General features: G+C 44.2%; 1 protein-coding gene across 3 annotated transcripts in view; it reads left to right on the plus strand.

Moving 5' to 3' along the window:
* Nucleotides 1–3422: 3422 nt before the first annotated feature.
* Nucleotides 3423–22937, plus strand: part of SEC23B (SEC23 homolog B, COPII coat complex component) — a 39844-nt gene continuing 20329 nt past the window's right edge. Inside the window, exons 1-12 of one of the 3 annotated variants that reach the window (XM_082857543.1) lie at nt 3423–3902; nt 6197–6420; nt 7812–7869; nt 10554–10640; nt 12000–12236; nt 12360–12445; nt 13578–13722; nt 14141–14299; nt 14662–14777; nt 16807–16930; nt 17928–18008; nt 22638–22727. In XM_082857543.1, coding sequence (XP_082713669.1) covers nt 6200–6420; nt 7812–7869; nt 10554–10640; nt 12000–12236; nt 12360–12445; nt 13578–13722; nt 14141–14299; nt 14662–14777; nt 16807–16930; nt 17928–18008; nt 22638–22727 — 1404 coding nt within the window. In that variant the 5' untranslated portion in view covers nt 3423–3902; nt 6197–6199. Of the gene's footprint in view, nt 3903–5988; nt 6421–7811; nt 7870–10553; nt 10641–11999; nt 12237–12359; nt 12446–13577; nt 13723–14140; nt 14300–14661; nt 14778–16806; nt 16931–17927; nt 18009–22637; nt 22728–22937 lie in introns of those variants that run through there. The other 2 variants (XM_082857545.1, XM_082857544.1) reach the window with 2 other exon arrangements.

Consider the following 22937-nt stretch of genomic DNA (forward strand, 5'->3'; position numbering starts at 1 on the left):
CTGGTTCCCTACTGCACAGGGCAGCCGCAGACAAACCTTGCGGGTTTCCAGCAGCTGTGTAAGTCACCTTTTACTTGCTTCTTGCTGGCGCTTCCATTCCCCGCCCCCCTTATTTGGGACAGACTGTGACATGCCCAGAATGTGTTATCTCTTACCTAGACTAAGTGATATTTGTATAGAAAAGTATGTTTTAGTTTCAAAGAAGCAGAACACAACCCGTTTTCTTTGTTGAGGACTCCTGATTTCAAAATAGTTCTTAATAAAATAGTCAATATCAGTCAATAACAGTCAATACCAGCGCGGCATGGCAAAAAACAAAACAAAAAACCAAAAGAAAATTAGGACTCAAACACTAGTTCTTTAAAAAAAAAAAAAAAAAGCTTTGCTGAAACCCTTCGGGGCATTTCCGGGTTTTAGGGAGGCATGAGCCACCCATTACCTTGCACAGCCCTTCAATAAACCTTTCTCTGCCCTAAACTCTGACGTTTCAATATTGTTTGGCCTTGCTGTGCGTCAGGCACATGAACTTGTGTTCACTAGCATATCTAGGGGTCCGTATATCCAAAACACTGAATGGTTCATCCTGGTTTTTGTACTGAATTCCTTTCAGCGTGTGTTGTAGGTCAGCGGCTGCAGTGGCTCATGGCTTGATCCTTATAGAATTGGATGGCAAATAACATTCTTTGTTTTACACTCTATGTGTTTGTGCATCTGTATGCCTTCATGGCTGTAATCGCAAAGATCTTCACCTGTTGTAAGAGTATGAAATGGTTTACTAACTTTAGAGTTCTAACAAATTGGATTATTACATCTTTTAAAGAAGCTTTGTTCTCATTGCCTCTTGCCGTATCAATTATTTTAAGCTGGTTATTTTCTAAGAAACAGCAGATGTGGAAAAAACTCTTAGCCAAGTAGGAATTATCCTTTTGTAAGACACATTTACATTTGTAAGGGAAATCTCCATTTGTAGGTTGTCTCCCTCTCTGTACTAGAAAGAGGATGGCCACATCTCTATAAAGTTACCAGTGGAGAAGGCAGTGACTTAAATCTGCTCAACAACCTTAACCTTGTTTACTGTGCTTTTCCTGGTGACTTCCCATAACTGACTCCCCAACCTCAATATCCTCTTTTGTCTTTAGCTGAGGATGGTTTTTAAGGTGAGGACTTGAAACATTTTAGCAAGTTACTCATTTTCCCTAGGTCTCTCCCATGTATACATGTTACTAAATTTCTATTTCCTTTTCTCCTGTTAATCTGCCTCATGTCGATCTAATTCTTAGGCCAGCCAGAAGAACCTAGAAGGAGGAAATTTTCTTCCTTCCCAATGCCTATCAGGATAACTACACAGTCACATAAATAAACTATTCCTAAAATAAGGAAATTAAACTTCTAATACATTAATGTGGTAGATTTTTAAAAATCCTTCTTACAGTAATTTCTAGTACTAGGAATCCAGGTTCAAGTAAGTCAAGCAAATATTTGGCAAATGATATTTTCTTAATGTTTGGTTAAAAAAAAACCCAGCTATGTCTATCTGTGAAAGAGAAGAATAAATCTGACTCCACATTGGATCTGTTTCTTTTACTTTAACCTTTGTATTCTATTGCTTTTGCTTCAAGTTAATCACTAAAGGGATGTTGCCTACAGCTTAAAGTATACATAATGGCCAAACTGGAGGAATTCTGCCTCCCACGCCTGAGTGTTAAGCTAAAATACCTTTGTTTAGCTCACAGGAAACATCCTGACCAGGCCCCCCTGTGAATGGCTGCAGGAAAAAAGAAATTAACACATCCCCTCCTGAGTCTGGCTGGAACTGAGGCAGGAGGTAGATGGGCCCCAGGCTGAACAGTTTCTCCCCTGCGGACAGAAAATCCATAGTAGCAGAAACTCCATAAAAGCAGGATGATCGAGGAGGCTGGGCCCTGCCCAGATAAGAGATAAAAGACCACGTATTCCTCATTCTCAAAGTCAAGGAGACCTCCCCGACTGCACATGTGCAGAAAGGCTCCTTGGAGGTCAAAAAGGGAGGGGGTGCCACCTCCTAGTATGTGACGTCAACTACCCATAGGCCTCTTCACTACTATCCATCTTGGCTAAGAGATGTGCACCCACACAGGAGAGAACCCTGAGATATACCAAATCCGGACTCAGAACCAGGCGCAACAAGATGATTGGTTAGAGGAAACCATGAAGAAATGCCCCATAAAAGTGATTCAGACTGCCACGAGGGCGTGACTGTCTCTCTGAGCCCGCCCGGTGTGGCTGTCCACACGTACTGCACCCTTTTCCCTCTTAATAAACACTCTACTTGCTTCACTACTTTCCGTCTCTATGTAGAAGTTCATTTCTACACAGCTGACGGGCCGTGGCCTTGTCTCTGGCCACTGGTCCCTGGTGGTCTGGTGGCTGGGATTCAGCGCTCTCATTGCTGCGGCCATACCTCAATCTCTGGCTGGGAACCGAAAAAATCCTGCTTCAAGCCGCTGCAGGCCGAGGCCACCCGAGGTCAGAACCAGACTCCTGGGTCTGCGACCTTCCGAATGAAGTCGCTAGTCCTTGCCCCAACTCATCTCTCAATTGGCCTGTTGTGCGGCAAGCAGCACCAGCTTGGACTTGGTAACATTTTCTCACTGTGAAGTATGATACAAATGTGTATTGTATCTTAATTGAGTGTGTATCTTTACTGAAAGAATAATTGATTTGAACTTCCTGAACTTATACCAGTTTAAGTATTAAAAAACCCACTATTACTCCTACATAATGCTTTAGATACACGAAAAGTGTAAACTTGTTCAATAAAACTGAACCATTATTCGACAAATTTTTCTATAAACAGCAATTAATTTCGTAGCACATCGACCTAAAACTAACTTCTATGATTTGTTAGTCACTTAAAACTTTGTACTAATATTAAATTGAGCTAGTTAATTCTTGGACGCCTTGATATGCTTTAAGCATACTTTTAAGTTTATATAATTTTGCTTATTTTTATATGCTACAGACGGGCCATATCGCTGGGTCAGATTAATAAACGTGCTCGGTTTTGCCACTTATAAGAAGTGGTAAAACGGCCATGGTGGCTGTAGAAAGCCGTGCTCTATGCAGTTTGGTGTTTTGTTAGTCTCTTAAAACGTTTTGACTACCACAGTTCCCAATTATTCACTTTCTCGTGGAAGGATGACAGGGAACGAGAGGGATTAGCCTGTGCGCTAACGCCAGGCTCCGCAGAGAGCCGGAAGGCACCTGTGCGCGAACGAGGGGCGAACGAGGAAAGGAAACCCTGCAAGGTGAGGAAGAATAACTACACCTGTTTAACTGACAGGACTCCTGCGCGCATGCGTCCCCACGCTCAAGGCTCACGCTCCCTTAGCCTCGCCCCTTTCTGCGCGCCGACACCTCCTTCCGGCCAGCTTCGGTTTCCTCCGCGAGGAGCCTCGCCCTCTTCCGGGGCCAAACGTCAACGTTCTCGCTTCCCGGTAACTAAGGCGATGAGAGGGACTTCCCACTGAAGCGAGCGGACGTCTTATTGGAGTAGGGCGAGCTCCTGAGGCGCGCTGGCTGTGGCTAGGAAACAGTTCCCTAGGCGCCGGTATTTCGTGAAGCAGAAAGGTTTAGAGGTGAACGTGGAGAAACTTGTATTCTGAGTAATTGTGATTTTTAAGAGCCAACCACGTCTGTCTTGCCCTGTTCCAAGATGGCGGCGCAGCCTTTCTAAGTGTCTTGCTTCCGCTCGCCCGCCGGGGAGGCGCTCTTTGATTGGCCAGCGGACGGCGCCGTGGCGTGACGCACAGGACGCTAACCAATCGGCTTAGGGCTGAGTTGGACTTGGCGGTGGGAACTGGAGCCCGGGTCTTGCAGCGGTGGGTGCGTACGGCTGCGGCCAGGTGAGCGGTTCCGGCCAGGTGAGTGGGGAGCACAGGTTATGAGAGGCCGAGGGCAGGGACCGGAGTCTCTGCTTAGGGGCAGGTGGGTTGCTCCTGGGGCGAGGCCTTTTCCCGGCGGTCAGAGGAGCTGAAGGGCCCGAAGACCCAGGGGTCTGCTGAGAGTGACGTGGTCCCAGCCAGGTGGGGCGGCCGGCTGGCCGGATTCTGGCGCAGGATCCCTCGGAGTCGCGGGAGACAGAAGGACCCAACGTCCAGTTTACAGTTGAGGAACTCGAGATTCTGGTCAAATGACTTATGCTTCGTGACAGAGCCGGAGCTAGAACCCAGGTCTTCGGACTCCCTTTAAAGATTAAACCTTCCTTTACCTTAGTTGTGTCCTGAAAAATCATACCTTAAGGTGGAATGAATGGTACAGATTTTTTTTTTTGACAGATACGTCTACAGGATCTTTACAATTTTACTTATTCATTCATTCAGCTGTTAACCTATTCTGAAAGCCTTCCCTTTTGAAAAGATGGTGTTAATGGTAGACCTGTCTCTAGAAAAGTGCACCTTGGCTCATGCACACAATTTTGCATACAGTTTCAGAGGACTTATTGACCCTGTGAAGTCCCCTGTTGGCTATGTGCCCAGAGTTAAGAATCCATGCTCTTGAGGGAGTGAGCGGAAGAGGCAGTGGGAAATGGAGAGCGCAGGTTTTAATATGTGGATGCCTGGGGACATGGGATGGAGATAGTGCCTTTTAATAATGATCTGTTTTGAGAAGGAAAACAGCCACTTAATGAAGTCTGCCGAGGTGCTTGCTGAGAATTGGGATGTTAGAACTTGCTTTCATTCCCACCTGAATGACCCTTTACTAGCCAGGAAGCTGCAGAAGTGTTTTCTGTGTACACAGAACTACAGTTTCCTGCTTTGGCCAGAGATAACAAGTAGATGCCTTAGAGTTTAAGCTGGAACAAACATTTGGAATTTTTGTGCTCCGCGTTGTGTGTAATAGAGTAATTCATTTGCATTTATAGCCCTATGTTGTTCCCTTAGTCCAAATTAACAGTATGGCACTTCTCAAAACAGCTTGGAGACAGTCATTATTCAGCATTGCATAAGTGAGCACTAGAGGCCACTTATATAATAGAGTCTTTTTTTAAAAAAATTATTTCTTCTTGGCTGCGTTGGGTCTTTGTTGCTGCGCACTGGCTTTCTCTAGTTGTGGTGAGTGTGGGCTACTCTTCGTCGCTGTGCGTGAGCTTCTTGTTGCTTTGGCTTCTCTTGTTGCGGAGCACGGGCTCTAGGTACGTGAGCTTCAGCAGTTGTGGCACGCGGGCTCAGTAGTTGTGGCTCACGGGCTTAGTTGCTCTGCGGCATGTGGGATCTTTCCGGACCAGGGCTCGAACCCGTGTCCCCTGCATTGGCAGGCAGATTCTTAACCACTGAGCCACCAGGGAAGCCCTATAAGATTCTTTAATTTGTCATTTTCCCCATTGTTCTCGAGAGTTTTGTTCCCTTGAACCCTAATAGCTGAAGTGTGTGTTAGCCTAGAATTTAGTATGTAAACAGGATGAAGTTGGCATTATTTGGGTTTGAAAAACGTACTTAGTCTGAATGGCTGTTTCATTAACTGGAATCTTCCAAGGCATGAGCATAAGCGACTGTGGTGAGGGGACAGGAGCTGGTGAGGAACTCACTTAGCATAATAGCAAGTGTGCCTTTGTAATTTTGGTGATCCCAAGTAGAAGTACCTTGGCTAAGAACTGGTAGTTGTTCTTGTTGTGAATAGGATTTGCACTTCAGTATCCAGTTCTTTTCTCCATAATAACGGAAGGAGGGAAAGGGCACAAAACCAAGATCGCTTGGAATGTAAATTATAATACAGTATTTACTTGAATAGAGCAAGGAGGAAAGGGAGTCAGGGAGGAAGGTAGCTGGATGCTGAAACAGGGTTTGAGACTTAACCCTTGAGCACGGGGCTGAAATTGGCTTGGCTGAGATGATCTGTGATCTAAGAGGAGATTTAAATTACTATTATTCACCTACATGCAGCTTAGGGATCACCAAATGATGGTAAACCTTCCACCCCTTTTATTTTTTTAAGGGCTAGAAAGGAGGGTTGAGAAAGGAATGGGAGAGGTAGCTGTGAAGTTAATTGGCTCTTGGGGGGTCAGAGAGAAGTGAGATGTTGTCATCCTCCAGTGACAGGTTCTTCCAGACTAAGTGTTTAAGAAACGTGGCGTTAGGTGGTCATCTTTTTTTGAAGTTCAGTTGAGAATTTCACATACGATTAAACTTTATCTTTAGTGTTTTTTTTTTTTTTTTAGACAATGGCAACATACCTGGAATTCATTCAGCAGAATGAAGAACGCGATGGCGTGCGTTTTAGTTGGAATGTGTGGCCTTCCAGCCGTCTCGAGGCTACAAGAATGGTTGTTCCCCTGGCTTGTATCCTTACTCCTTTGAAAGAACGTCCAGACCTGCCCCCTGTACAGTATGAACCAGTGCTTTGCAGCAGGCCAACTTGCAAAGCCATTCTCAATCCACTTTGGTATGAATTCTTTTAACAACTAGCAAAAATGATGAATACAGTAAATTATGACTTTCCCGTGATTCTCCTAAAAGTGACTCAGTTGGGCAAGATGTCAAATTTGAGATGAGTAGTAAATGGTGAGAGTCTTAGGTGATGAATGCTTCTGGAAGTCTCCCTGGCCTGATATTCCACATAGAATTAGAATTTATGGGAACGAGGTGGAGGTAGAGGGAAAGGATTTGTAATTTTTTGTTTTTCTGATTTTCAGTTTGCTTTTGCCTTAACTATTGATTTTATTGGTGCCTTTCAAAGCATTTTCCAAAAAATATCCAAAAGCTTTAGAGAGTTTTGTTGTACCTACCTGGTATGGTGATGCTGTATGGCAGGAAGAGGTAATAGGCAGAAGAAATTTGAACTCTTGATGATTTTATTGTTAAGTGGAATTTTTAAATTTTTTGCGGTATGCAGGCCTCTCACTGTTGTGGCCTCTCCCGTTGCGGAGCACAGGCTCCGGACACGCAGGCTCAGCGGCCATGGCTCACGGGCCCAGCCGCTCCGCGGCATGTGGGATTCTCCCGGACCGGGGTACGAACCCATGTCCCCTGCATCGGCAGGCGGACTCTGAACCACTGCGCCACCAGGGAAGCCCTAAGTGTAACTTTTTTGTGCCTGAAATGGTGACCTTTGATAGCTCTCTTAAATGTGGGCACTCTTTGAAAGAATTTTTAAGCAAGTGAAGAGTGTCATAAATACTCTTTAAAAGATAAAATTTTTATATGAGGGAACGTTTTTTACTTCATTCTCCTTGCTCTTACTTGGTGTACCCATGTATAAGATGCTGCTGCTCTGTTAAAATAATAGCTGATCGTTAATTTTCTAAATGTAGAAAGGGGGGGAAAGCAACTATAAAGCATTATCTTGAACCAGTTCTAGGAAGTGTATCAACCCAGAAGCATTCTGCTCAACTTCTTCAAGTGAACTAAGTGTGGTTAAAGTCTGAGTTGTTTTTCCTGTGTGTTAAATGTCCTTTTAGTATTAAAATTTCATAGTTTCATATATTTGAACAATAAAGACATTAGAAAAATCATAAAGAGTATGTTTAGATAACAGGGCAAAAGGAAATAACCTATAATTTTTATAACTCATGAATTTCTAAATATTATCTAGGAAATCGGAAAAGAGCAAAAAGGATTTAGTAGTTGTTCATTGTTGCTGCTTGAAGGAGCCTTTCGGTGCACTCAGCAGCCAGAACTCTAGCTGCAGAGAATGTGTTGCATACCTTCCTCCATTGAGGCACCCACACCTGAACACACATCCGTGCGATTTACTGAACAAGAAGTTTACACTTAAATGCTTTCTACCTTAAAAATGAAAACGGTATCTGGTTGTAATATTTATTTTTCTCACAGTCAGGTTGATTATCGAGCAAAGCTTTGGGCTTGTAATTTCTGTTTCCAAAGAAATCAGGTATGTGAACTGTAATTATTTTACAAGTATTTCCTGTGTTTCACTTTAGTTGTCCTACTCTGAAAAAAATTAAGTGAGGTTGAATTTGTGTCTGCTCTGGCACAGGGCACCTGTCAAGGTGATATTTCTTAAGCCTAATATTGAATGTTGAACATATGTGATTTTTGTTTTGAATGGTCATTCAGTTTCATTATATGAGTCTTTGTCTTTGCTGTGGATGGGACATAGATTTCCTTTTTTTTTTTTAAATAGGTTTTCTGTAAGTACTGAGTACGTTACCCTAGAAAACAGATAAGGTGTTTATATTACATTTGATTTCAGTTTATTCTAATTGGATAGTGTACGTTACTGGATTTTCATTTTCGATCTTCCTAACTTTCAGGATCAAGTTGATCTTGTTTTGATTTAAACATTTTTAACTACTAAACTAGGAGCTCACAAATGATGAGAGAGACTTTTCTTTGAAATGAACTGTGCCTATGGAGGAAATGTTCAAAAAGTGGATTATGGTGGTTATTGCACAATTCTGTGCATTTACTAAAAATCATTGAATTGTACATTTAAAATGGGTGAATTTTATGGTATATAAACTATACCTCAATAAAGCTGTTAGAAAATAATTATGCCCAACATAATATATAGTACTCTAGCATATCTTAAGATATTAATAACATCCACTTGTTTATTCTTATATTTGATCATAATTAACAGTCTCATTCTCAGATAGCACACACCGAGTCCAGTGGTGAAGAGACCAGTGTGCAGTTGATGACTTTTAAGTGTAGTCTTGGGAATTAGAAGCAGATACCGTACAAGATTTGTCTCCCTGGGCGATTCAGAGTAATTGCAGATCTTAAAAACATTCCTACACCCTATTATATTCAGAATTGATGTCTGTTTAATGTAATTTATTGTTAAAATTATAAGGCATCTAAAGACAATGTCAACAGAGTAAAAGTCCAACCCATAGGATGGGTGAAAATATTTGCAAATCATGTGTCTAATAAGGGATTAATATTCAGAATATATAGAGAACTCCTAATACTCAACAGCAACAGGAAAGCCCAACTCAGAAATGGACAAAGGACTTGAATAGATATTTCTCCAAAGACGATAGACAGATGGCCACTAAGCACATAAAAAGATACTCATCGTCACTAATTATTAGTGATGTTTACCAAATGGTCCAGCATTCCCACTTCTGGATATATACCCAAAAGAACTGAAAGTGGGGTCTTGAAGAGATACTTAAACACTCATGTTCCTAGCAGTATTATTCATTAGTGATGTTAACCAAATAGTCCAGTATTCCCACTTCTGGATATATACCCAAAGGAACTGAAAGCAGGGTCTTGAAGAGATACTTACACACTCATGTTCATAGCAGTATTATTCACAATAGCTAAAATATAGCAACTGATCTGAGTGTCTGCTGACGGGTGAATGGATAAGCAAATGTGGTCTGTATGTTCAATGCAATATTAATAGCCTTAAAATGCAAGGTGTTCTGACTTACGCTACGTGATCGAACCTTAATGATATTACTGAGTGAAATAAGCCAGTCACAAAAGACAAATACTGTATGATCCCCCTTGTATGAGGTACTTGGAGTGGTCAAATTCATAGAAAGAGAAGGTAGAGAGGTGGTTGCCAGGGGCTGGGTGGGGGTGATGGGGAGTTACTGTTTAACAGGTTCAGAGTTTCAGTTTTGCAAGATGAAAAAAGTTCTGGAGATGGATGGTGGAAATGGGTGCACAACATTATGAGTGTATTTAAGACCACTGAACTGTACACTGAAAAAAGATTAAGATGGTAAAATTTACCACGATTTTTAAAGTTTGGGGGAAAAAGATCAATGTACAAGCTACAAATTTAAAATGTTTGTAGAGAAAAAACAAAACACCTATGACATTATGTTAAGCACCAAAAAGCAGGTTGCAAAATTGTGTGTATAAGGTGACCTCAGCTGTGCTTAAGGTAGAAAAAGTGTGGAAGGAAATACACCGAGATGTTGACAGTAGCAGCCTCCGGGTGATAGGAGCACGGGGGGTTTGTATCTTTTATCTTATATTTTTCTTGTACTTGCCAGATTTTCTACAATTAACATGTATTACTTTATTGATAACAGCTAGAGTAGTAAACCCAAATAAAAGCTTTAGTCTTCCATGTAGATTATTGATGAGACAGCTAAAATTTCAGCCCTTAATTTACAGGACAACAATTTGGAAATTGTTTTTAATAGTGTGTGTTTTAATGATTTAGAAGTTACACGTAACCTAAAACTGCATTAAGAAAAAGTTCCAGTGTGATATAGATATAGAACAGGGTTATGGATTTTAAATTCTGATTAAAAAATGATTGATTGATTGATGCCCCAGGTCTTAGTTGCAGAATGCAGGATCTTTAGTTGCGGCATGAGAACTTTTAGTTGCGGCATGCATGCAGAATCCTGTTCCCCGGTCAGGGATTGAACCTGGGCCCCCTGCATTGGGAGCACACAGTCTTACCCACTGGACCACCAGGGAAGTCTCTTAAATTCTGATTTTTGTATTGTAGTAACATGTTCTACATTTTGTGCTTTCAGAATGAATATGTGGTCATTAACTATTTTTATAAATGGAAAATAAAAGGCATAATGTATCTTTCAGCCCTCATGAAGCATTGCTTTGTTTTCTTCTCTTCAGTTTCCTCCGGCTTATGCAGGCATATCTGAGGTGAATCAGCCTGCTGAATTGATGCCCCAGTTTTCTACAGTTGAGTACGTGATACAGGTAATTGTTTGCTGCGCATTTAAGGAGCAGTGTTAAATTGAGCTTCTTTTGAAATACTTTGTCTTCTGTGTCTCTTGCCTGTCTGGACGATTTAAAGCTGTGAGGCCCACAGGATCCTGAACATTAGGTCATGGTACGTGTGCACGTGATGGCATCGTTTTCCCGTCTCCATAGAAGGCTACCAAAAAGGTAGCACTGATTCAGTTCAAAATCCGCCCTCCACAGCCTTGTCCGTCTCAGTTGATGGTACCCCATCTTCTAGTTGTTCAGCTTAGAAATCTTAGATTCATCCTTGACGTCTCTCTTTTTCTCACATCCCATATCTAATCTGTTAGGAAATCCCTTGCAGTCGATATTTACAGTTGATCCAGAATCCAGCCACTTCTTTCTCCCCACAGCTCCTGTCCTGGGCCAGCCCCCGCCTCTCACTTGAATTATTGGGGCAGTCTCTTAGCTCTTCGCCCTGACTTTACCCTTGCCCACTTATATTTTATTCTTCACCCAGCAGCCAGGGTAACCCTTTAAAAACATCACATTAGGTCTGTGTTCAGAAACCTCCAGTGGCGAAAATGGCTCCCTTTTCACCTGGAGTAATAGTCTTCAGAGTTTTGTGTGAGCTGGCCGTCTTACCCCTCTGACCTCAGCTTCTTTTAGGGTCCTCGTTCAGCCAAATGGGCCTCCTTGACTTTGCTCAAGCGTGCTGGGAACAGACGTGCCCCTGGGCCTTTGCTTTGGCTTTTCCTCGGGCTAGAGCTTTCTCCCCTGTATCTGTATTGCTCCCTCCTTCTCCTCCAGGTTTTTGCTCAAATGTTACTTTCTTAATAAGGCTGCCCTGACCTCCCATTTAATGGTGGAGCCTCCCTGCCCCCCACCCCCCACCCCCGCATGCCTGGCCTTCACAATCCCTCCCCCTTTCTCTGTTCTGGAAAGTTAGCTCCTGAGGCAGGCAGGGATCTCTGGCCTTTTGGTTCGCTGATGTATCGCAGGACCTGGAACAATGCCTGGCGTTCAAAAATGTGGAATAACTTGTTGGATATAAAGTAGTCTTTACGTCTAGTTTGTTTTGATAAAACTTGTCGTTTAATGAAGTAAGTAGAGGTTTGTTTCGATGTTCTTATCCCTGACAGTCAGTATAAATAAAGACTTGTTACTTACATAACTTGTTTTGCTTTTTTTTTGGCTGAGCCATGTGGCTTGGAGGATCTTAGATCTCCGACCAGGGATTGAACCTGGGCCCCGATAGTGAAAGCGTGGAGTCAGAACCAGTGGATCGCCAGGGAACTCCCTTGTTTTGCTTTAAAAAGAGCTGGTTATGTCTATTTGTATACTGATCATTGTGCTGTTTTTCTTTGCATAAAGCGAGGTGCTCAGTCCCCTCTGATCTTTCTCTACGTGGTGGACACATGCCTGGAAGAAGACGACCTCCAGGCACTCAAGGAATCCCTGCAGATGTCCCTGAGTCTCCTTCCTCCAGATGCACTGGTGGGCTTGATCACGTTTGGGAGGATGGTGCAGGTCCATGAACTCAGCTGTGAGGGGATTTCCAAGAGTTATGTCTTCCGGGGGACGAAGGATTTAACTGCAAAGCAGATACAGGTTAGTGCCTTGCTTGTCCCCAAGCAGGACCAGGGATGTTTCTTAAAAATTCCTTAGGAAAAAGGGGGAAAAATGTCATTCACTTGTAGTGTTAAGGGAAATGAGTCTTTCTGGTTTGTGTAGGACATGCTGGGCCTGACCAAGCCTGCCGTGCCTGTGCACCCAGCGCGCCCAGCACAGCCACAGGAGCACCCTTCCATTTCCAGCAGGTGAGCTTGGATGTGCACATGCACAGCGGCGGCTGTGGGCGGGAGGGAGGGACAGCAGGAGAGCTTTTGTTTTTTATTTTTAGAGGGGAAAAAAAGACTCAGGCTAACCAATATTTAATGTTTAATAACAAACATGACAAGTCAGTGTATGTTTAAAATTTATAACTAAGTTAATATATAAATATATATATACACACACATATACATGTGGGGCAGATTTGCTCAAAATATTTTTCCTGGTTAGACTTGTATCATCACAGAGATTTTGAGACCACTGTACGCAGTCATTCCCCTCTTATTAGATACATGGCTCTTGTCCTTTTTGATTCTTAAGTAAAGCTGGGGAAACTGAAAAGGCTTCTGTTGGGTGTCCTCTAACAAGCCTGAGATTGGCCGGCTGTGCTGCTAGGGCTGCCCAAGGCTGGGTTAGCAGTTGGCAAACATGATAAGATGCTTTGCTGACATGCCTGGCACAGCCTCTTCTCTAAGAAACTGGTGTTCCTCCCTGTATGACTCCCAAAGTTCAAGAGAAACGCAAATGGAGTCTTCAGAACGATGAAGATTGTCCACGTCCATGAACCTTACATGGACTGAGTTCATGTTAGCATGTCTTTAGGATTTTTTGCTGCTTAAAATTTAATTAAACTGATTTGCTCCTATTTGAAATTGATTTTTTTTCCATGCTACATATGCAGATTGCTATATACTAGGCTTTAAATGACATTCTTGAATAAAATTGCTTTGAGTTTTTTGTGTTTGTAGTTAGAGACTTTTTTTTTTTTTTTTTGCTGTACGTGGGCCTCTTAGTGTTGTGGCCTCTCCTGTTGCGGAGCACAGGTTCCGGACGCGCAGGCTCAGCAGCCATGGCTCACGGGCCCAGCTGCTCCGCGGCATGTGGGATCCTCCCGGACCGGGGCATGAACCCGTGTCCCCTGCATCGGCAGGCGGACTCTTAACCACTGCGCCACCAGGGAAGCCCTGTAGTTAGAGACAACTTTGAAGGAAAAAAAAAAACTGCACGTATTTTGTACTCTGATACTTATTTTGAAGAGCAGTAACTATGTGTCATGCAGGCTGAAGACCAGAGTACTTTATTAAATCAGGCTTGATGTGTCCATTCAATATCATGCAGATTTCTGCAGCCCATTCACAAGATCGACATGAACCTCACTGATCTTCTTGGGGAGCTGCAGAGGGACCCATGGCCCGTACCTCAGGGGAAGAGACCGTTGCGATCCACTGGTGTTGCTTTGTCCATTGCTGTTGGCTTGTTGGAGGTAACTCAGAATTTACTGGGACCTATCGGACCACACAAGCTTTCTCACAGAAGGTGTGTTTGTTGGCCTTGTCTGAAAAATCAGCTGTGACCGCAGTCAGCTGGCAGTGTTACTTTATCAGAACGTGGTTCAGTGATTATTATTATCCACACTGAAGGAGCCCTTGGTGTTTTGAAAATACAAAAAGTTTGCATGAGAAACACAAGGCCATTAGGGCACCAGGATCACAGGAAATAAAAGTGTGCCAGACCCTCAGGTTGGAAGAGAGAAGCTTCTTCTCGGCAGCGTCATCTGCGTTTTGCTGCAGTATCATCAGTAGTCACGACAGCTGAGGACAACTCACATTTGGAGCATTTCTGTGAGAAACATGCTTGGGGTGGGCTGTATGTTCCTAAAATGCTGCCACTTACTGCTTTAGGGCACTTTTCCAAACACGGGAGCCAGGATTATGCTGTTTATTGGGGGTCCCCCTACCCAAGGACCTGGCATGGTGGTTGGAGATGAGCTAAAGGTTCCTATTCGTTCCTGGCACGATATTGAGAAAGATAACGCCCGCTTCATGAAAAAGGCAACCAAGGTAGGTGCTCCTGGCTCAAGGCTGTAAGTGTGGTCACCCAGGTGGGGTTTGGGTTGCCCTGGAGTGACAGCTGCTCTGCTGAGGCCATGCTTTGTGGTCAGTGAGTACCTTTTGCTGAGATGACCTTCCAGATCTCGGCTGATGTTAAGTATCTGTCCCAGTTCTGAGACCTTGATTAGAGTGGGTGGCCCTAAAACTGCTAAAAGTGTTTTGAGACTGAAAACTGCAGTTTTATTTTATTTGGATGTTATGAGAGAAACTGTCTCCACATTCCTCTCTTTGATCACATCCCTTTGGTGCGGTAAGGCACGCCTAGTGAGTGATGTTGCTGTTCCATAAAGGTAATTTTTCTCTCTTTGCAGCACTATGAGATGCTTGCTAACCGAGCTGCTGCAAACGGTCACTGCGTTGATATTTACGCTTGTGCCCTTGATCAGACTGGACTTCTGGAGATGAAGTGCTGCACAAACCTTACTGGGTATGTGGACAGTGAACCCCTGGGACAAGTGAGAGTACTTATTCTATGGAATGAGACTTGAGTGATGGAACCGTGGGAATGGCCAAGGCTGGCTCAGATGAGCGTTCAGGTGGCTCTGGGCTGCAGTTTCGGTGCCTGGGGAGGGTTTGTGGGCCTCTTGGAGGAAGCAGCTGTGATCAGAAGGAGGTCAGGGTTCACTGTGAACTTGTCGTGTCAGAGTAACTTAATTTCTTAGAGTTGTTGCAGACACCAAGGCAGGAAAGCAAGCATGGAGTATGTGACCTTCAGCACTTCCTTGTGAGAAGGGGGGAAATAGGCTGAATGCTAGAGCAATTAGGAGCCCCCTCACCTGGCTTAGTAACTGCACCTCATGACAGCCGGTACTCGCTCAGCCTGGAGGGTGCGGTGCAGGGCGGGCTGGGAGCCCAAGTCTGCAAAGCGGGATGGTGCCCAGCCAACTGCCTTTGGGGCCCATGGGCACGCTCGAGCCTCACCCCAGACCTCCTGAATCAGAGGCTGAGGATGCAGCCTGGTGGTGGGTTTTAACAAGCTCTCCGGGGATTCTGGTGAGAACCACCTATGGCACCACTAGGCTGAAGGTGCTGCAACATCAGAATCACCCGGGAACATTCAAAACTACTTTTGGTCTGGGTCTTGTTCCTAAAGTCGGATTTAATTAGCATGGTGCCTGGCCTGGGCATCAGCATATTTAAAGTTCCCGAGCATTTCTGACGTGGAACAGAGTTTGAGAAGCACTGGTGCGGCCCGTGTGTGCTCCAGGCATGCCTGAACACAGACAGCGTCTGGAGAACCTGCATTTGTGTGCAAGTCCCCTGGGGTCTTGTTCACATGCAGCTGGAAAAGCAGTGGCAGAGAGCTGTGGGTGGGCCTGGTGTTCTGCATTTATAAGGAGCTCCCAGGTGGTGCTGCGGGTCCTCACTGAGTAAAGGGGACGGGGTAGAACCCTCGTCATCTGCAGCTGTCCTGGGGACCAGCAGGCGCATGAGGTGATAGAGGACCAGTGATGCTGGCCTGGCTGTGCCGCTGAGTTCACTTAATACGCTGGACTCCCCCCAGTGCCCTGCGGGAGTTCTTGTCGTGAAACATCACAGGAAAACTTCCATGTGTTTGTGAACACCCCCGAGCTTCTTATACACCAGAGTTCACATGTATGTGTCTCTCTTCTGGAGAGGGACCAGCACTTCCCTCACACTTTCAGTGAGGCCTTTGACCCCTGAGTGACAGTATTTAGGGCACATCACCTGTTGCACAACTATAGTATCGGGGAAATGTGTGAACAGTGACACTGAAAAAAAAAAAAGACTTAGAGGTTTCAGTTGATGGCTTGAAGTGAGCCAACCATTTGTGATGACTTCCAGCAAAGGCGAGGTGACCCTGGGCTGTGTTATGGGGTCCATTATCTTCAAGGAAGATCACAGTCTTTGTTTCCTTGGGACTAGTTACACCTTATCCAGATTATACCATCATTTATTTTTTTAAATTTTTAATTTTTGAAACAGTTAATAGATTCACAAGAAATTGCAAAAATAGTACAGTGAAGTCTGTCCATACTTTTCATCTAGCATCTCCCAGTGGTAGCATCTTACATAAATATAGCACCATGTCAGAACCAGGAAACTGACTTGGTATAGCACAGTTAACTATTGATACATCACGGACCGTACTTGGCTCTCACCAGTCTGTACATGCACTCATTTTTAAAAATCTGTGTGCACGTCTAGTTCTTTGAAATTGTTATCCTCTCTATAGGTTTGTATCACCACCACAGTGATCAAGATACAGCACTGTTCTAAAGAATTCTATGTTTAATGTTTTAAAAATAGTGTCTTTCTTGAGTACAAATTGAACTGGCTGTTTTCCATTATTAGTAAGTGATCAGTAGCACCTCTGTGGACATGCTTCCTTTTTTTTCTTCTCTAAAATAATTGTTCATAAATACCCAGGAAGCATCTGAATGGCTTTGAGTCATCCTAAAGGTTCACTTTCTTTTTCCTTTTTTCTTTCCTAGAGGCCACATGGTGATGGGAGATTCTTTCAACACTTCTCTCTTCAAGCAGACATTCCAAAGAATTTTTAGTAAAGATTTTAATGGCAATTTCCGAATGGCATTTGGTGCTACATTGGAAGTAAAGGTAGAATAGATTTCTAAAACCTTAATGAAAGAATAGTGTTCTTACTTACTTAGTAGTCATAGTTGGGGGAGCCTCACCCTCAGGACATGGGCATCTAAAGATAAGTTAAAAAGTTCCTAGCAAAATAATCCCAACAAAGTATATTCATTCTGTCCCTTTCCTTCTCAAGAATGACCTGCATATTTATCAGTGTTTTAAACCATGAGATGTCTGCTCTCCCTGCAGGGAGAGCAGGCCTTACAAAGGTGGTGGGCTAAGTGCCCACCCAACCACCGGTTTGTGTTTAGCGTCTGCCTGCAGACTAGCCAGGGCGCTCTAAAATGGGGCAGCATTGTGAGTTTGGCTTTTGTTTTTCCACGTAGGGACTGATCGCTCTATACGCTTGATTCTGAGTCATTGAGAAAACATTCAAAGGGGCCGTTAGAAAATATGATGGCAAATATTACTTTGCAAATTGGCAATAATCATTAAATCATCTAGGTTAAACTTTAAACAACATTGTCAAATGTTGGAGGTTTTTTTAAAAAGATGGAGAAGGATGGACTTTGCTGAAATGAACTCAGATTTAAAAGTCTGAGTATGTTGGCCTCGTCATTGTGTTGGAGTTCATAAATTAAGTATTTTTAAAGCAACACAAAACAGCATATTCCCTGATTGACATTTGTAACTAGTTACAACAGGTTTGTGGCACAGGAGGAGAATGTCGTATTGGTAGAATTGCTGTCTTCCATGTGCACGATAATTTCAGAGTTGAGAAGGCAGAACATGCTGCTGCATCTTTGGAACAAAGATAGCTCTATTTCTAAAGGAGGGTTTTATTAAAGTTTTAGTCAGTTCACAGCAGCCCTGGAGAAGCACATACAAGCTTTTGCATGCTAGAATCCCTGTAGGATTTTCCCTTGGTGGAATAATAACCCTGCCGTTTTAGTTGTGTCCTTTGTGAGGGGGTGGTTCTTGGTGATTGTTAACTGTCTGCTCTTATCTAATTCTGCCTCAGACCTCGCGGGAACTGAAGGTTGCCGGAGCCATAGGCCCTTGTGTGTCTCTGAACGTGAAAGGACCGTGTGTGTCAGAAAACGTAAGGAAAACTCCTCCATCACCCTCACCTCCTTTGCCTGGGAATTGACCCCTTAGACGTGTCGGGGCTGGATGACCTTGCATTGTGTCACCTGTTGGCTTGTGTCTGTGGTGAGGAGAGAGGGGTAACTCACTGACGCCCATAGCCCTGAGGGGTAGTGTCATTTCTGTCTTTCCATCCATTGGTCTGAACGGTCAGAGAGGAGAAAGCTGAGGCTCAGAGAGGTTAAGTGTCTTGCTTAGGGTCAGAGATGACAGCGGGGGAGCTAGGTAGGGACCATGTTCCCCACCCAGCTACCCTTTCTTGGGTGGCTGCGCCAGAGAGCTACCAGGCGTTGCGTTCTGTGCAGCACAGTCCTGCAGGGACAGACCCGTGTGCTTATTGCCCTTGTAAGGGCTCCCTCTGTCTCGCTTCGCAGAGACCGTTTTGAGCTGGTTGGGCAGTGGGTGACACTGTGGCGCATGTAGACAGCGGTGTTCCTTGAGTGACAGATTTGAGTACATGGAACGCAGTTCAGTTCTCACTAGGTGGGGAGATGGGCTTGCTGGTGGCCCACTTCCTCTGATGACACTTGAGCTGCCAAGTGTACACTTTTGGTCCAGTGAGGCCTGTCCAGGGTGGGTCTGGGCTGGGTTGTCACAGTCACGTCCTTCCCTCACCGTCCTCTTCAACGTGAGGCTGGATGGGAGAGTCGGTCGTGGGCTCAGGGTGCAGGTGTGGCCCTGACGAGGTGCTTCATGGCTCCGGGATCCAGCATCTCTGTCCGGGAAATGAAGGCAGTAATGGGACCTACTGTACAGCACTGTTGGGAGGACTCCACGAGCAGCCCAGGTGAGGCACTTAGAACAGTACCCAGGACGCCCACACTGGGTTTCACCTTTCCCATTGAAGTTTTGTCCTCATCAGCAATGAACACTCGTTAGTGACTACTTAGAGTAAGTTTTTATTGAAGTTACCAGAGGCAGGTGGTTTGAGAGGATATTCCTGTAACCCTCCGGGTGAGGCAGGTTGTTGCCCAGGCCCCTGTGGCGAGTCCCTCGTTACCCCCATGTACCCAGGGACATGTACTCTTGTTTCTCGGCAGGGCTTTGGGAGGCTGCCCTGTTCCAGCATATTCTCCACAGACTTAATGTCTGCCTAAGAAGGTATTATAACTTAGTACAGCTGTTCCAGGATCCAGTAGGTTTCAGCTGTGAAATTTTTGGATGGGGGGTGGAGGAGGCAAAGGGGAGGAAAGTACAGTTTTCAGACACACAGGGAAGTTTTGAGAAGAGCGTAATGAGTCTGTATCCCCACCACATAGAGTCGGTAATTGTTGACATTTTGTCATAATTCCTCTGTCCTCGTTTTGGCCACATTTGTATTATCTACCTGATTTCATCTGTTTGCCATATTCTTTTGTCATATCAATATTTTGCCTTTGAAAGCAAGTTGCAGACGTCTTGACACTGAGTCTGTCACTGTTGCGGTGTGCATCTTCTGAAGACAAGGGTCTTCTATGTTATTCTCAAACCTTAGAAAACAATGATTTCCTAATATCATCTAACATATAGTCATATTCTTTCCCTAATTTCTCTCCAGATGTCCTTTGCAGCTGTTTTTCCTCTGTAACCACTATTGTATTTGATAATACATATCCTTAGTCTTTTAAAATGTAGGATGGTCTTCCTGTCATTTTATTTAGGCTTTTTTGCTTGTTTTGTTTTGTTTGATGATGTTGGTCTGTTGAAGAGACAGTGCCAAGTGCCAGGAGTCTTCTGTAATTGAGTGTCTCCGTATGTTTGTTTCCTTGTCTGACTTGTTTTCTGTCCTCGCTGTATTTGCTGTGAAGTGGAGGTTAGATGAATGATTAGATTCGGGTTAAACCTTTCTGTCCCCCATGCTTCCTGAGTGATCTGTGTACCTCATTCTGAGTTGTGAGGTGATGACTGTCCTTCAATTACAGGGGCCCGTTTCCTTTTTGCCATTAGCAGGAGATCTGTTGAACAAGATTGTAGCACAACATGAGTATCTTGTCTGCCAGTAGCCTTTCACCTTATGGTTTTAGGTTATCCATTGATTATCCTGAATCACTGTATTTGAATCACAATAAACTGGTGATTTCCTAATTCCATATTTACAGTTCTTCTGATCAAGGCAGGGTAGATGCTTACATAAGGAATTTGTGTATTAGTGAGAGAATACAATGCTTGTGGGACTCTGGAGGGTTTGTGGCCATGCTTGAGGGTTGGTGCTATAGGGGAGGGAAATTTTTCTTTTTCCTCTACCCATCTTAGTTTCATTGGCTGGGACCCTGCAAATTAGACTGACGAAACACAGCCTAACAGGAGAAAAACAAGCAAGTTTATTAACGTGTGCATCACACACATAACACAGCACGTACATACTCAGTGATGAGTCACTCAGAGGGAGTTAGACCTTGGGATTAGTTGCATCTTAACAATAAATGTTCTTTTACAATAAATGTGTAGATAAGTGACAAGACAAAGGAAAGGGACCTTGATCTTCTAGGGGTGGCAAATTGTGGAAGAGTAGACAGATGGGGGAGACGGATGGGAAAGGAAGGTTGTTTTACCAAGAGTTGTTACATATATTCTTCTGGTGCTGCCTCTGGACTGATAAGCATCTAGCATTGTCTTTGATGGTTAAGAAGCTCCTGACTTCCTGGTAGGAGGAGGATAGAGAGTTTTCTTATGTCTGTCTTTTTTTTTTTTTTTTTTAACGGTACGCGGGCCTCTCACTTTTGTGGCCTCTCCCGTTGCGGAGCACAGGCTCCGGACGTGCAGGCTCAGCGGCCATGCCTCACGGGCCCAGCCGCTCCGTGGCATGTGGGATCTTCCCGGACCGGGGAATGAACCCGTGTCCCCTGCATCGGCAGACGGACTCCCAACCACTGCGCCACCAGGGAAGCCCCTTATGCCTTCTTTTTAATAATTACCTACAGCTTAAAATAATCTTTATGCCAGCCTGGCATATTTTGGGTGACATGCTCTGAATCCCCTTGATTTGAAATTTTAGCAGGTTTCATATTAAAAATGGAGTCAAAAGGTGTGGAGAGAGATTTGAGAGAAGGGATTAGCAAGGCAAGAAAGGGGGGCAGACAGGCTCCTTTTACTTCCTTGCCATTGTCCGTGGGTGCAGCCTTCGACTGTCCAGCAGATGTTATGTGCCTCTTTTAGAAAAGGCCCTGAAAGGGAAGGTGAACACCTAGGAATCCATTCGTCTCACGATCTTGCTTGGGAAAGACTTGTGAAACGCAGGGTGTCCTCCCCAGCCTGCACTGTAGAGCTGTGACTCTTCCCTTTCCCCTCTGACCATCACCTTCCTGAGATTGCTGGTTCTGTGGCCAGGGACATGGGCTCCTGGCATGGCTTTGTAGAGAGACCAGACTGGTTGTCAGCTGTACTCAGCTGACACTGTACAGTTTGGGTGGATTCAGAGTAACAGAAGAGGTATGTATCGTGACTCTCTGATGCATAATTGTGTTACTTTCTAAGGATGGTATCCCATATTATAATGAGGTGTTAAAATGTATAGTATTTGCTGTCTCTAGAATGATCAAATGTATGTTTCAGAGTCTAGTGATCTTCTTGGTTAATGGTTCTAGGTATTTGACACCTGCAGACTTTTCTTCTAGATGTCATGCTTAAAACAGTGATACCCTTCATGTTTTAGTGAACTTTTTTTTTTTTTTGGCGGTACGCGGGCCTCTCACTGTTGTGGCCTCTCCCGTTGGCGGAGCACAGGCTCCAGATGCGCAGGCTCAGTGGCCATGGCTCACGGGCCCAGCTGCTCCACGGCATGTGGGATCTTCCAGGACCGGGGCACGAACCCGTGTCCCCTGCATCGGCAGGCGGACTCCCAACCACTGCACCACCAGGGAAGCCCAAGTGAACTTCTTATTTATTGCTGGGAGTCATTCAACTAGTCAACACAAAGCAGCCTTCACATGATTAAAATCTCAGTTGTCTTACCAAGAATTTATATGTAGCTTTTGCATAAAGGAATTGGGTTAAAAATTAATATTTAACAGCTAAAGTTCTGTAATTATTTCTTGTTCTAATAATGGTGGAAGAAGTACATAAATCTTTCAAGCTAAGCAGGTAATTCTTTTTCTTTTCAAGTATTTACTTCATCCCCATCCCTGACCTGATTCTCTCAGTTGACATCAGTGCTATGTAGTGTGTGTGTGTGTGTGTGTGTGTGTGTGTGTGTGTGTGTGTGTGTGTGTGTAGATAAAGCTCAACGACGTAATGAAAACTGACCAGAGTGCCAGTATAAAAAGCCTAATTGTAAAGTACTGTAATAAATGTTAAACTTTATTCTGGTCTGTAATTGTACTTTTTTCAGTGAAATTTAAAAAAAAAATTTTTTTTTCTTTTTTTGGCCGCACTGCGTGGCATGCGGGATCTTAGTTCCCCGACCAGGGATGGGACCTGCGCCCCCTGCAGTGAAAGTGCAGAGTCCTACCCACAGGAACACCAGGGAAGTCCCGAAATTTAAATTTTCATTTGGAATGAGATATTCTAAGGGACCTGCCCTTCTCAGAGTCAGTGCTTTTCATCAGCAGGTAATCACAGGAGCATCTTTTTTGTTTCATTTCTTTTTAATCCCTCTTCTCTCCCCTAGGAGCTTGGTGTTGGTGGCACGAGTCAGTGGAAAATCTGTGGCCTGGATCCCACGTCTACGCTCGGCATCTACTTTGAAGTAGTCAATCAGGTGGGCTGCATTTTTTCATGAATAGTTGCGTCTCAATGTTGTGTTTTCTGATTTGTTACAGACTGGTGGCCTCCGGTTTCTTTCTCCACAAAGTGATGCTACTTTGGGCTTGTGTTTAGCCTGATCTTAGTCTGACATCTTTTTTATTCCTTCCAGGGTATGGTCAGAGTCAGACAGCAAACTGCTTTTGTCAATTTGTTGTTGAACTGA

The sequence above is a fragment of the Leucopleurus acutus genome, assembly GCF_964270905.1.
Source record: "Leucopleurus acutus genome assembly, chromosome: 16".
NCBI lineage: Eukaryota > Metazoa > Chordata > Mammalia > Artiodactyla > Delphinidae > Leucopleurus > Leucopleurus acutus.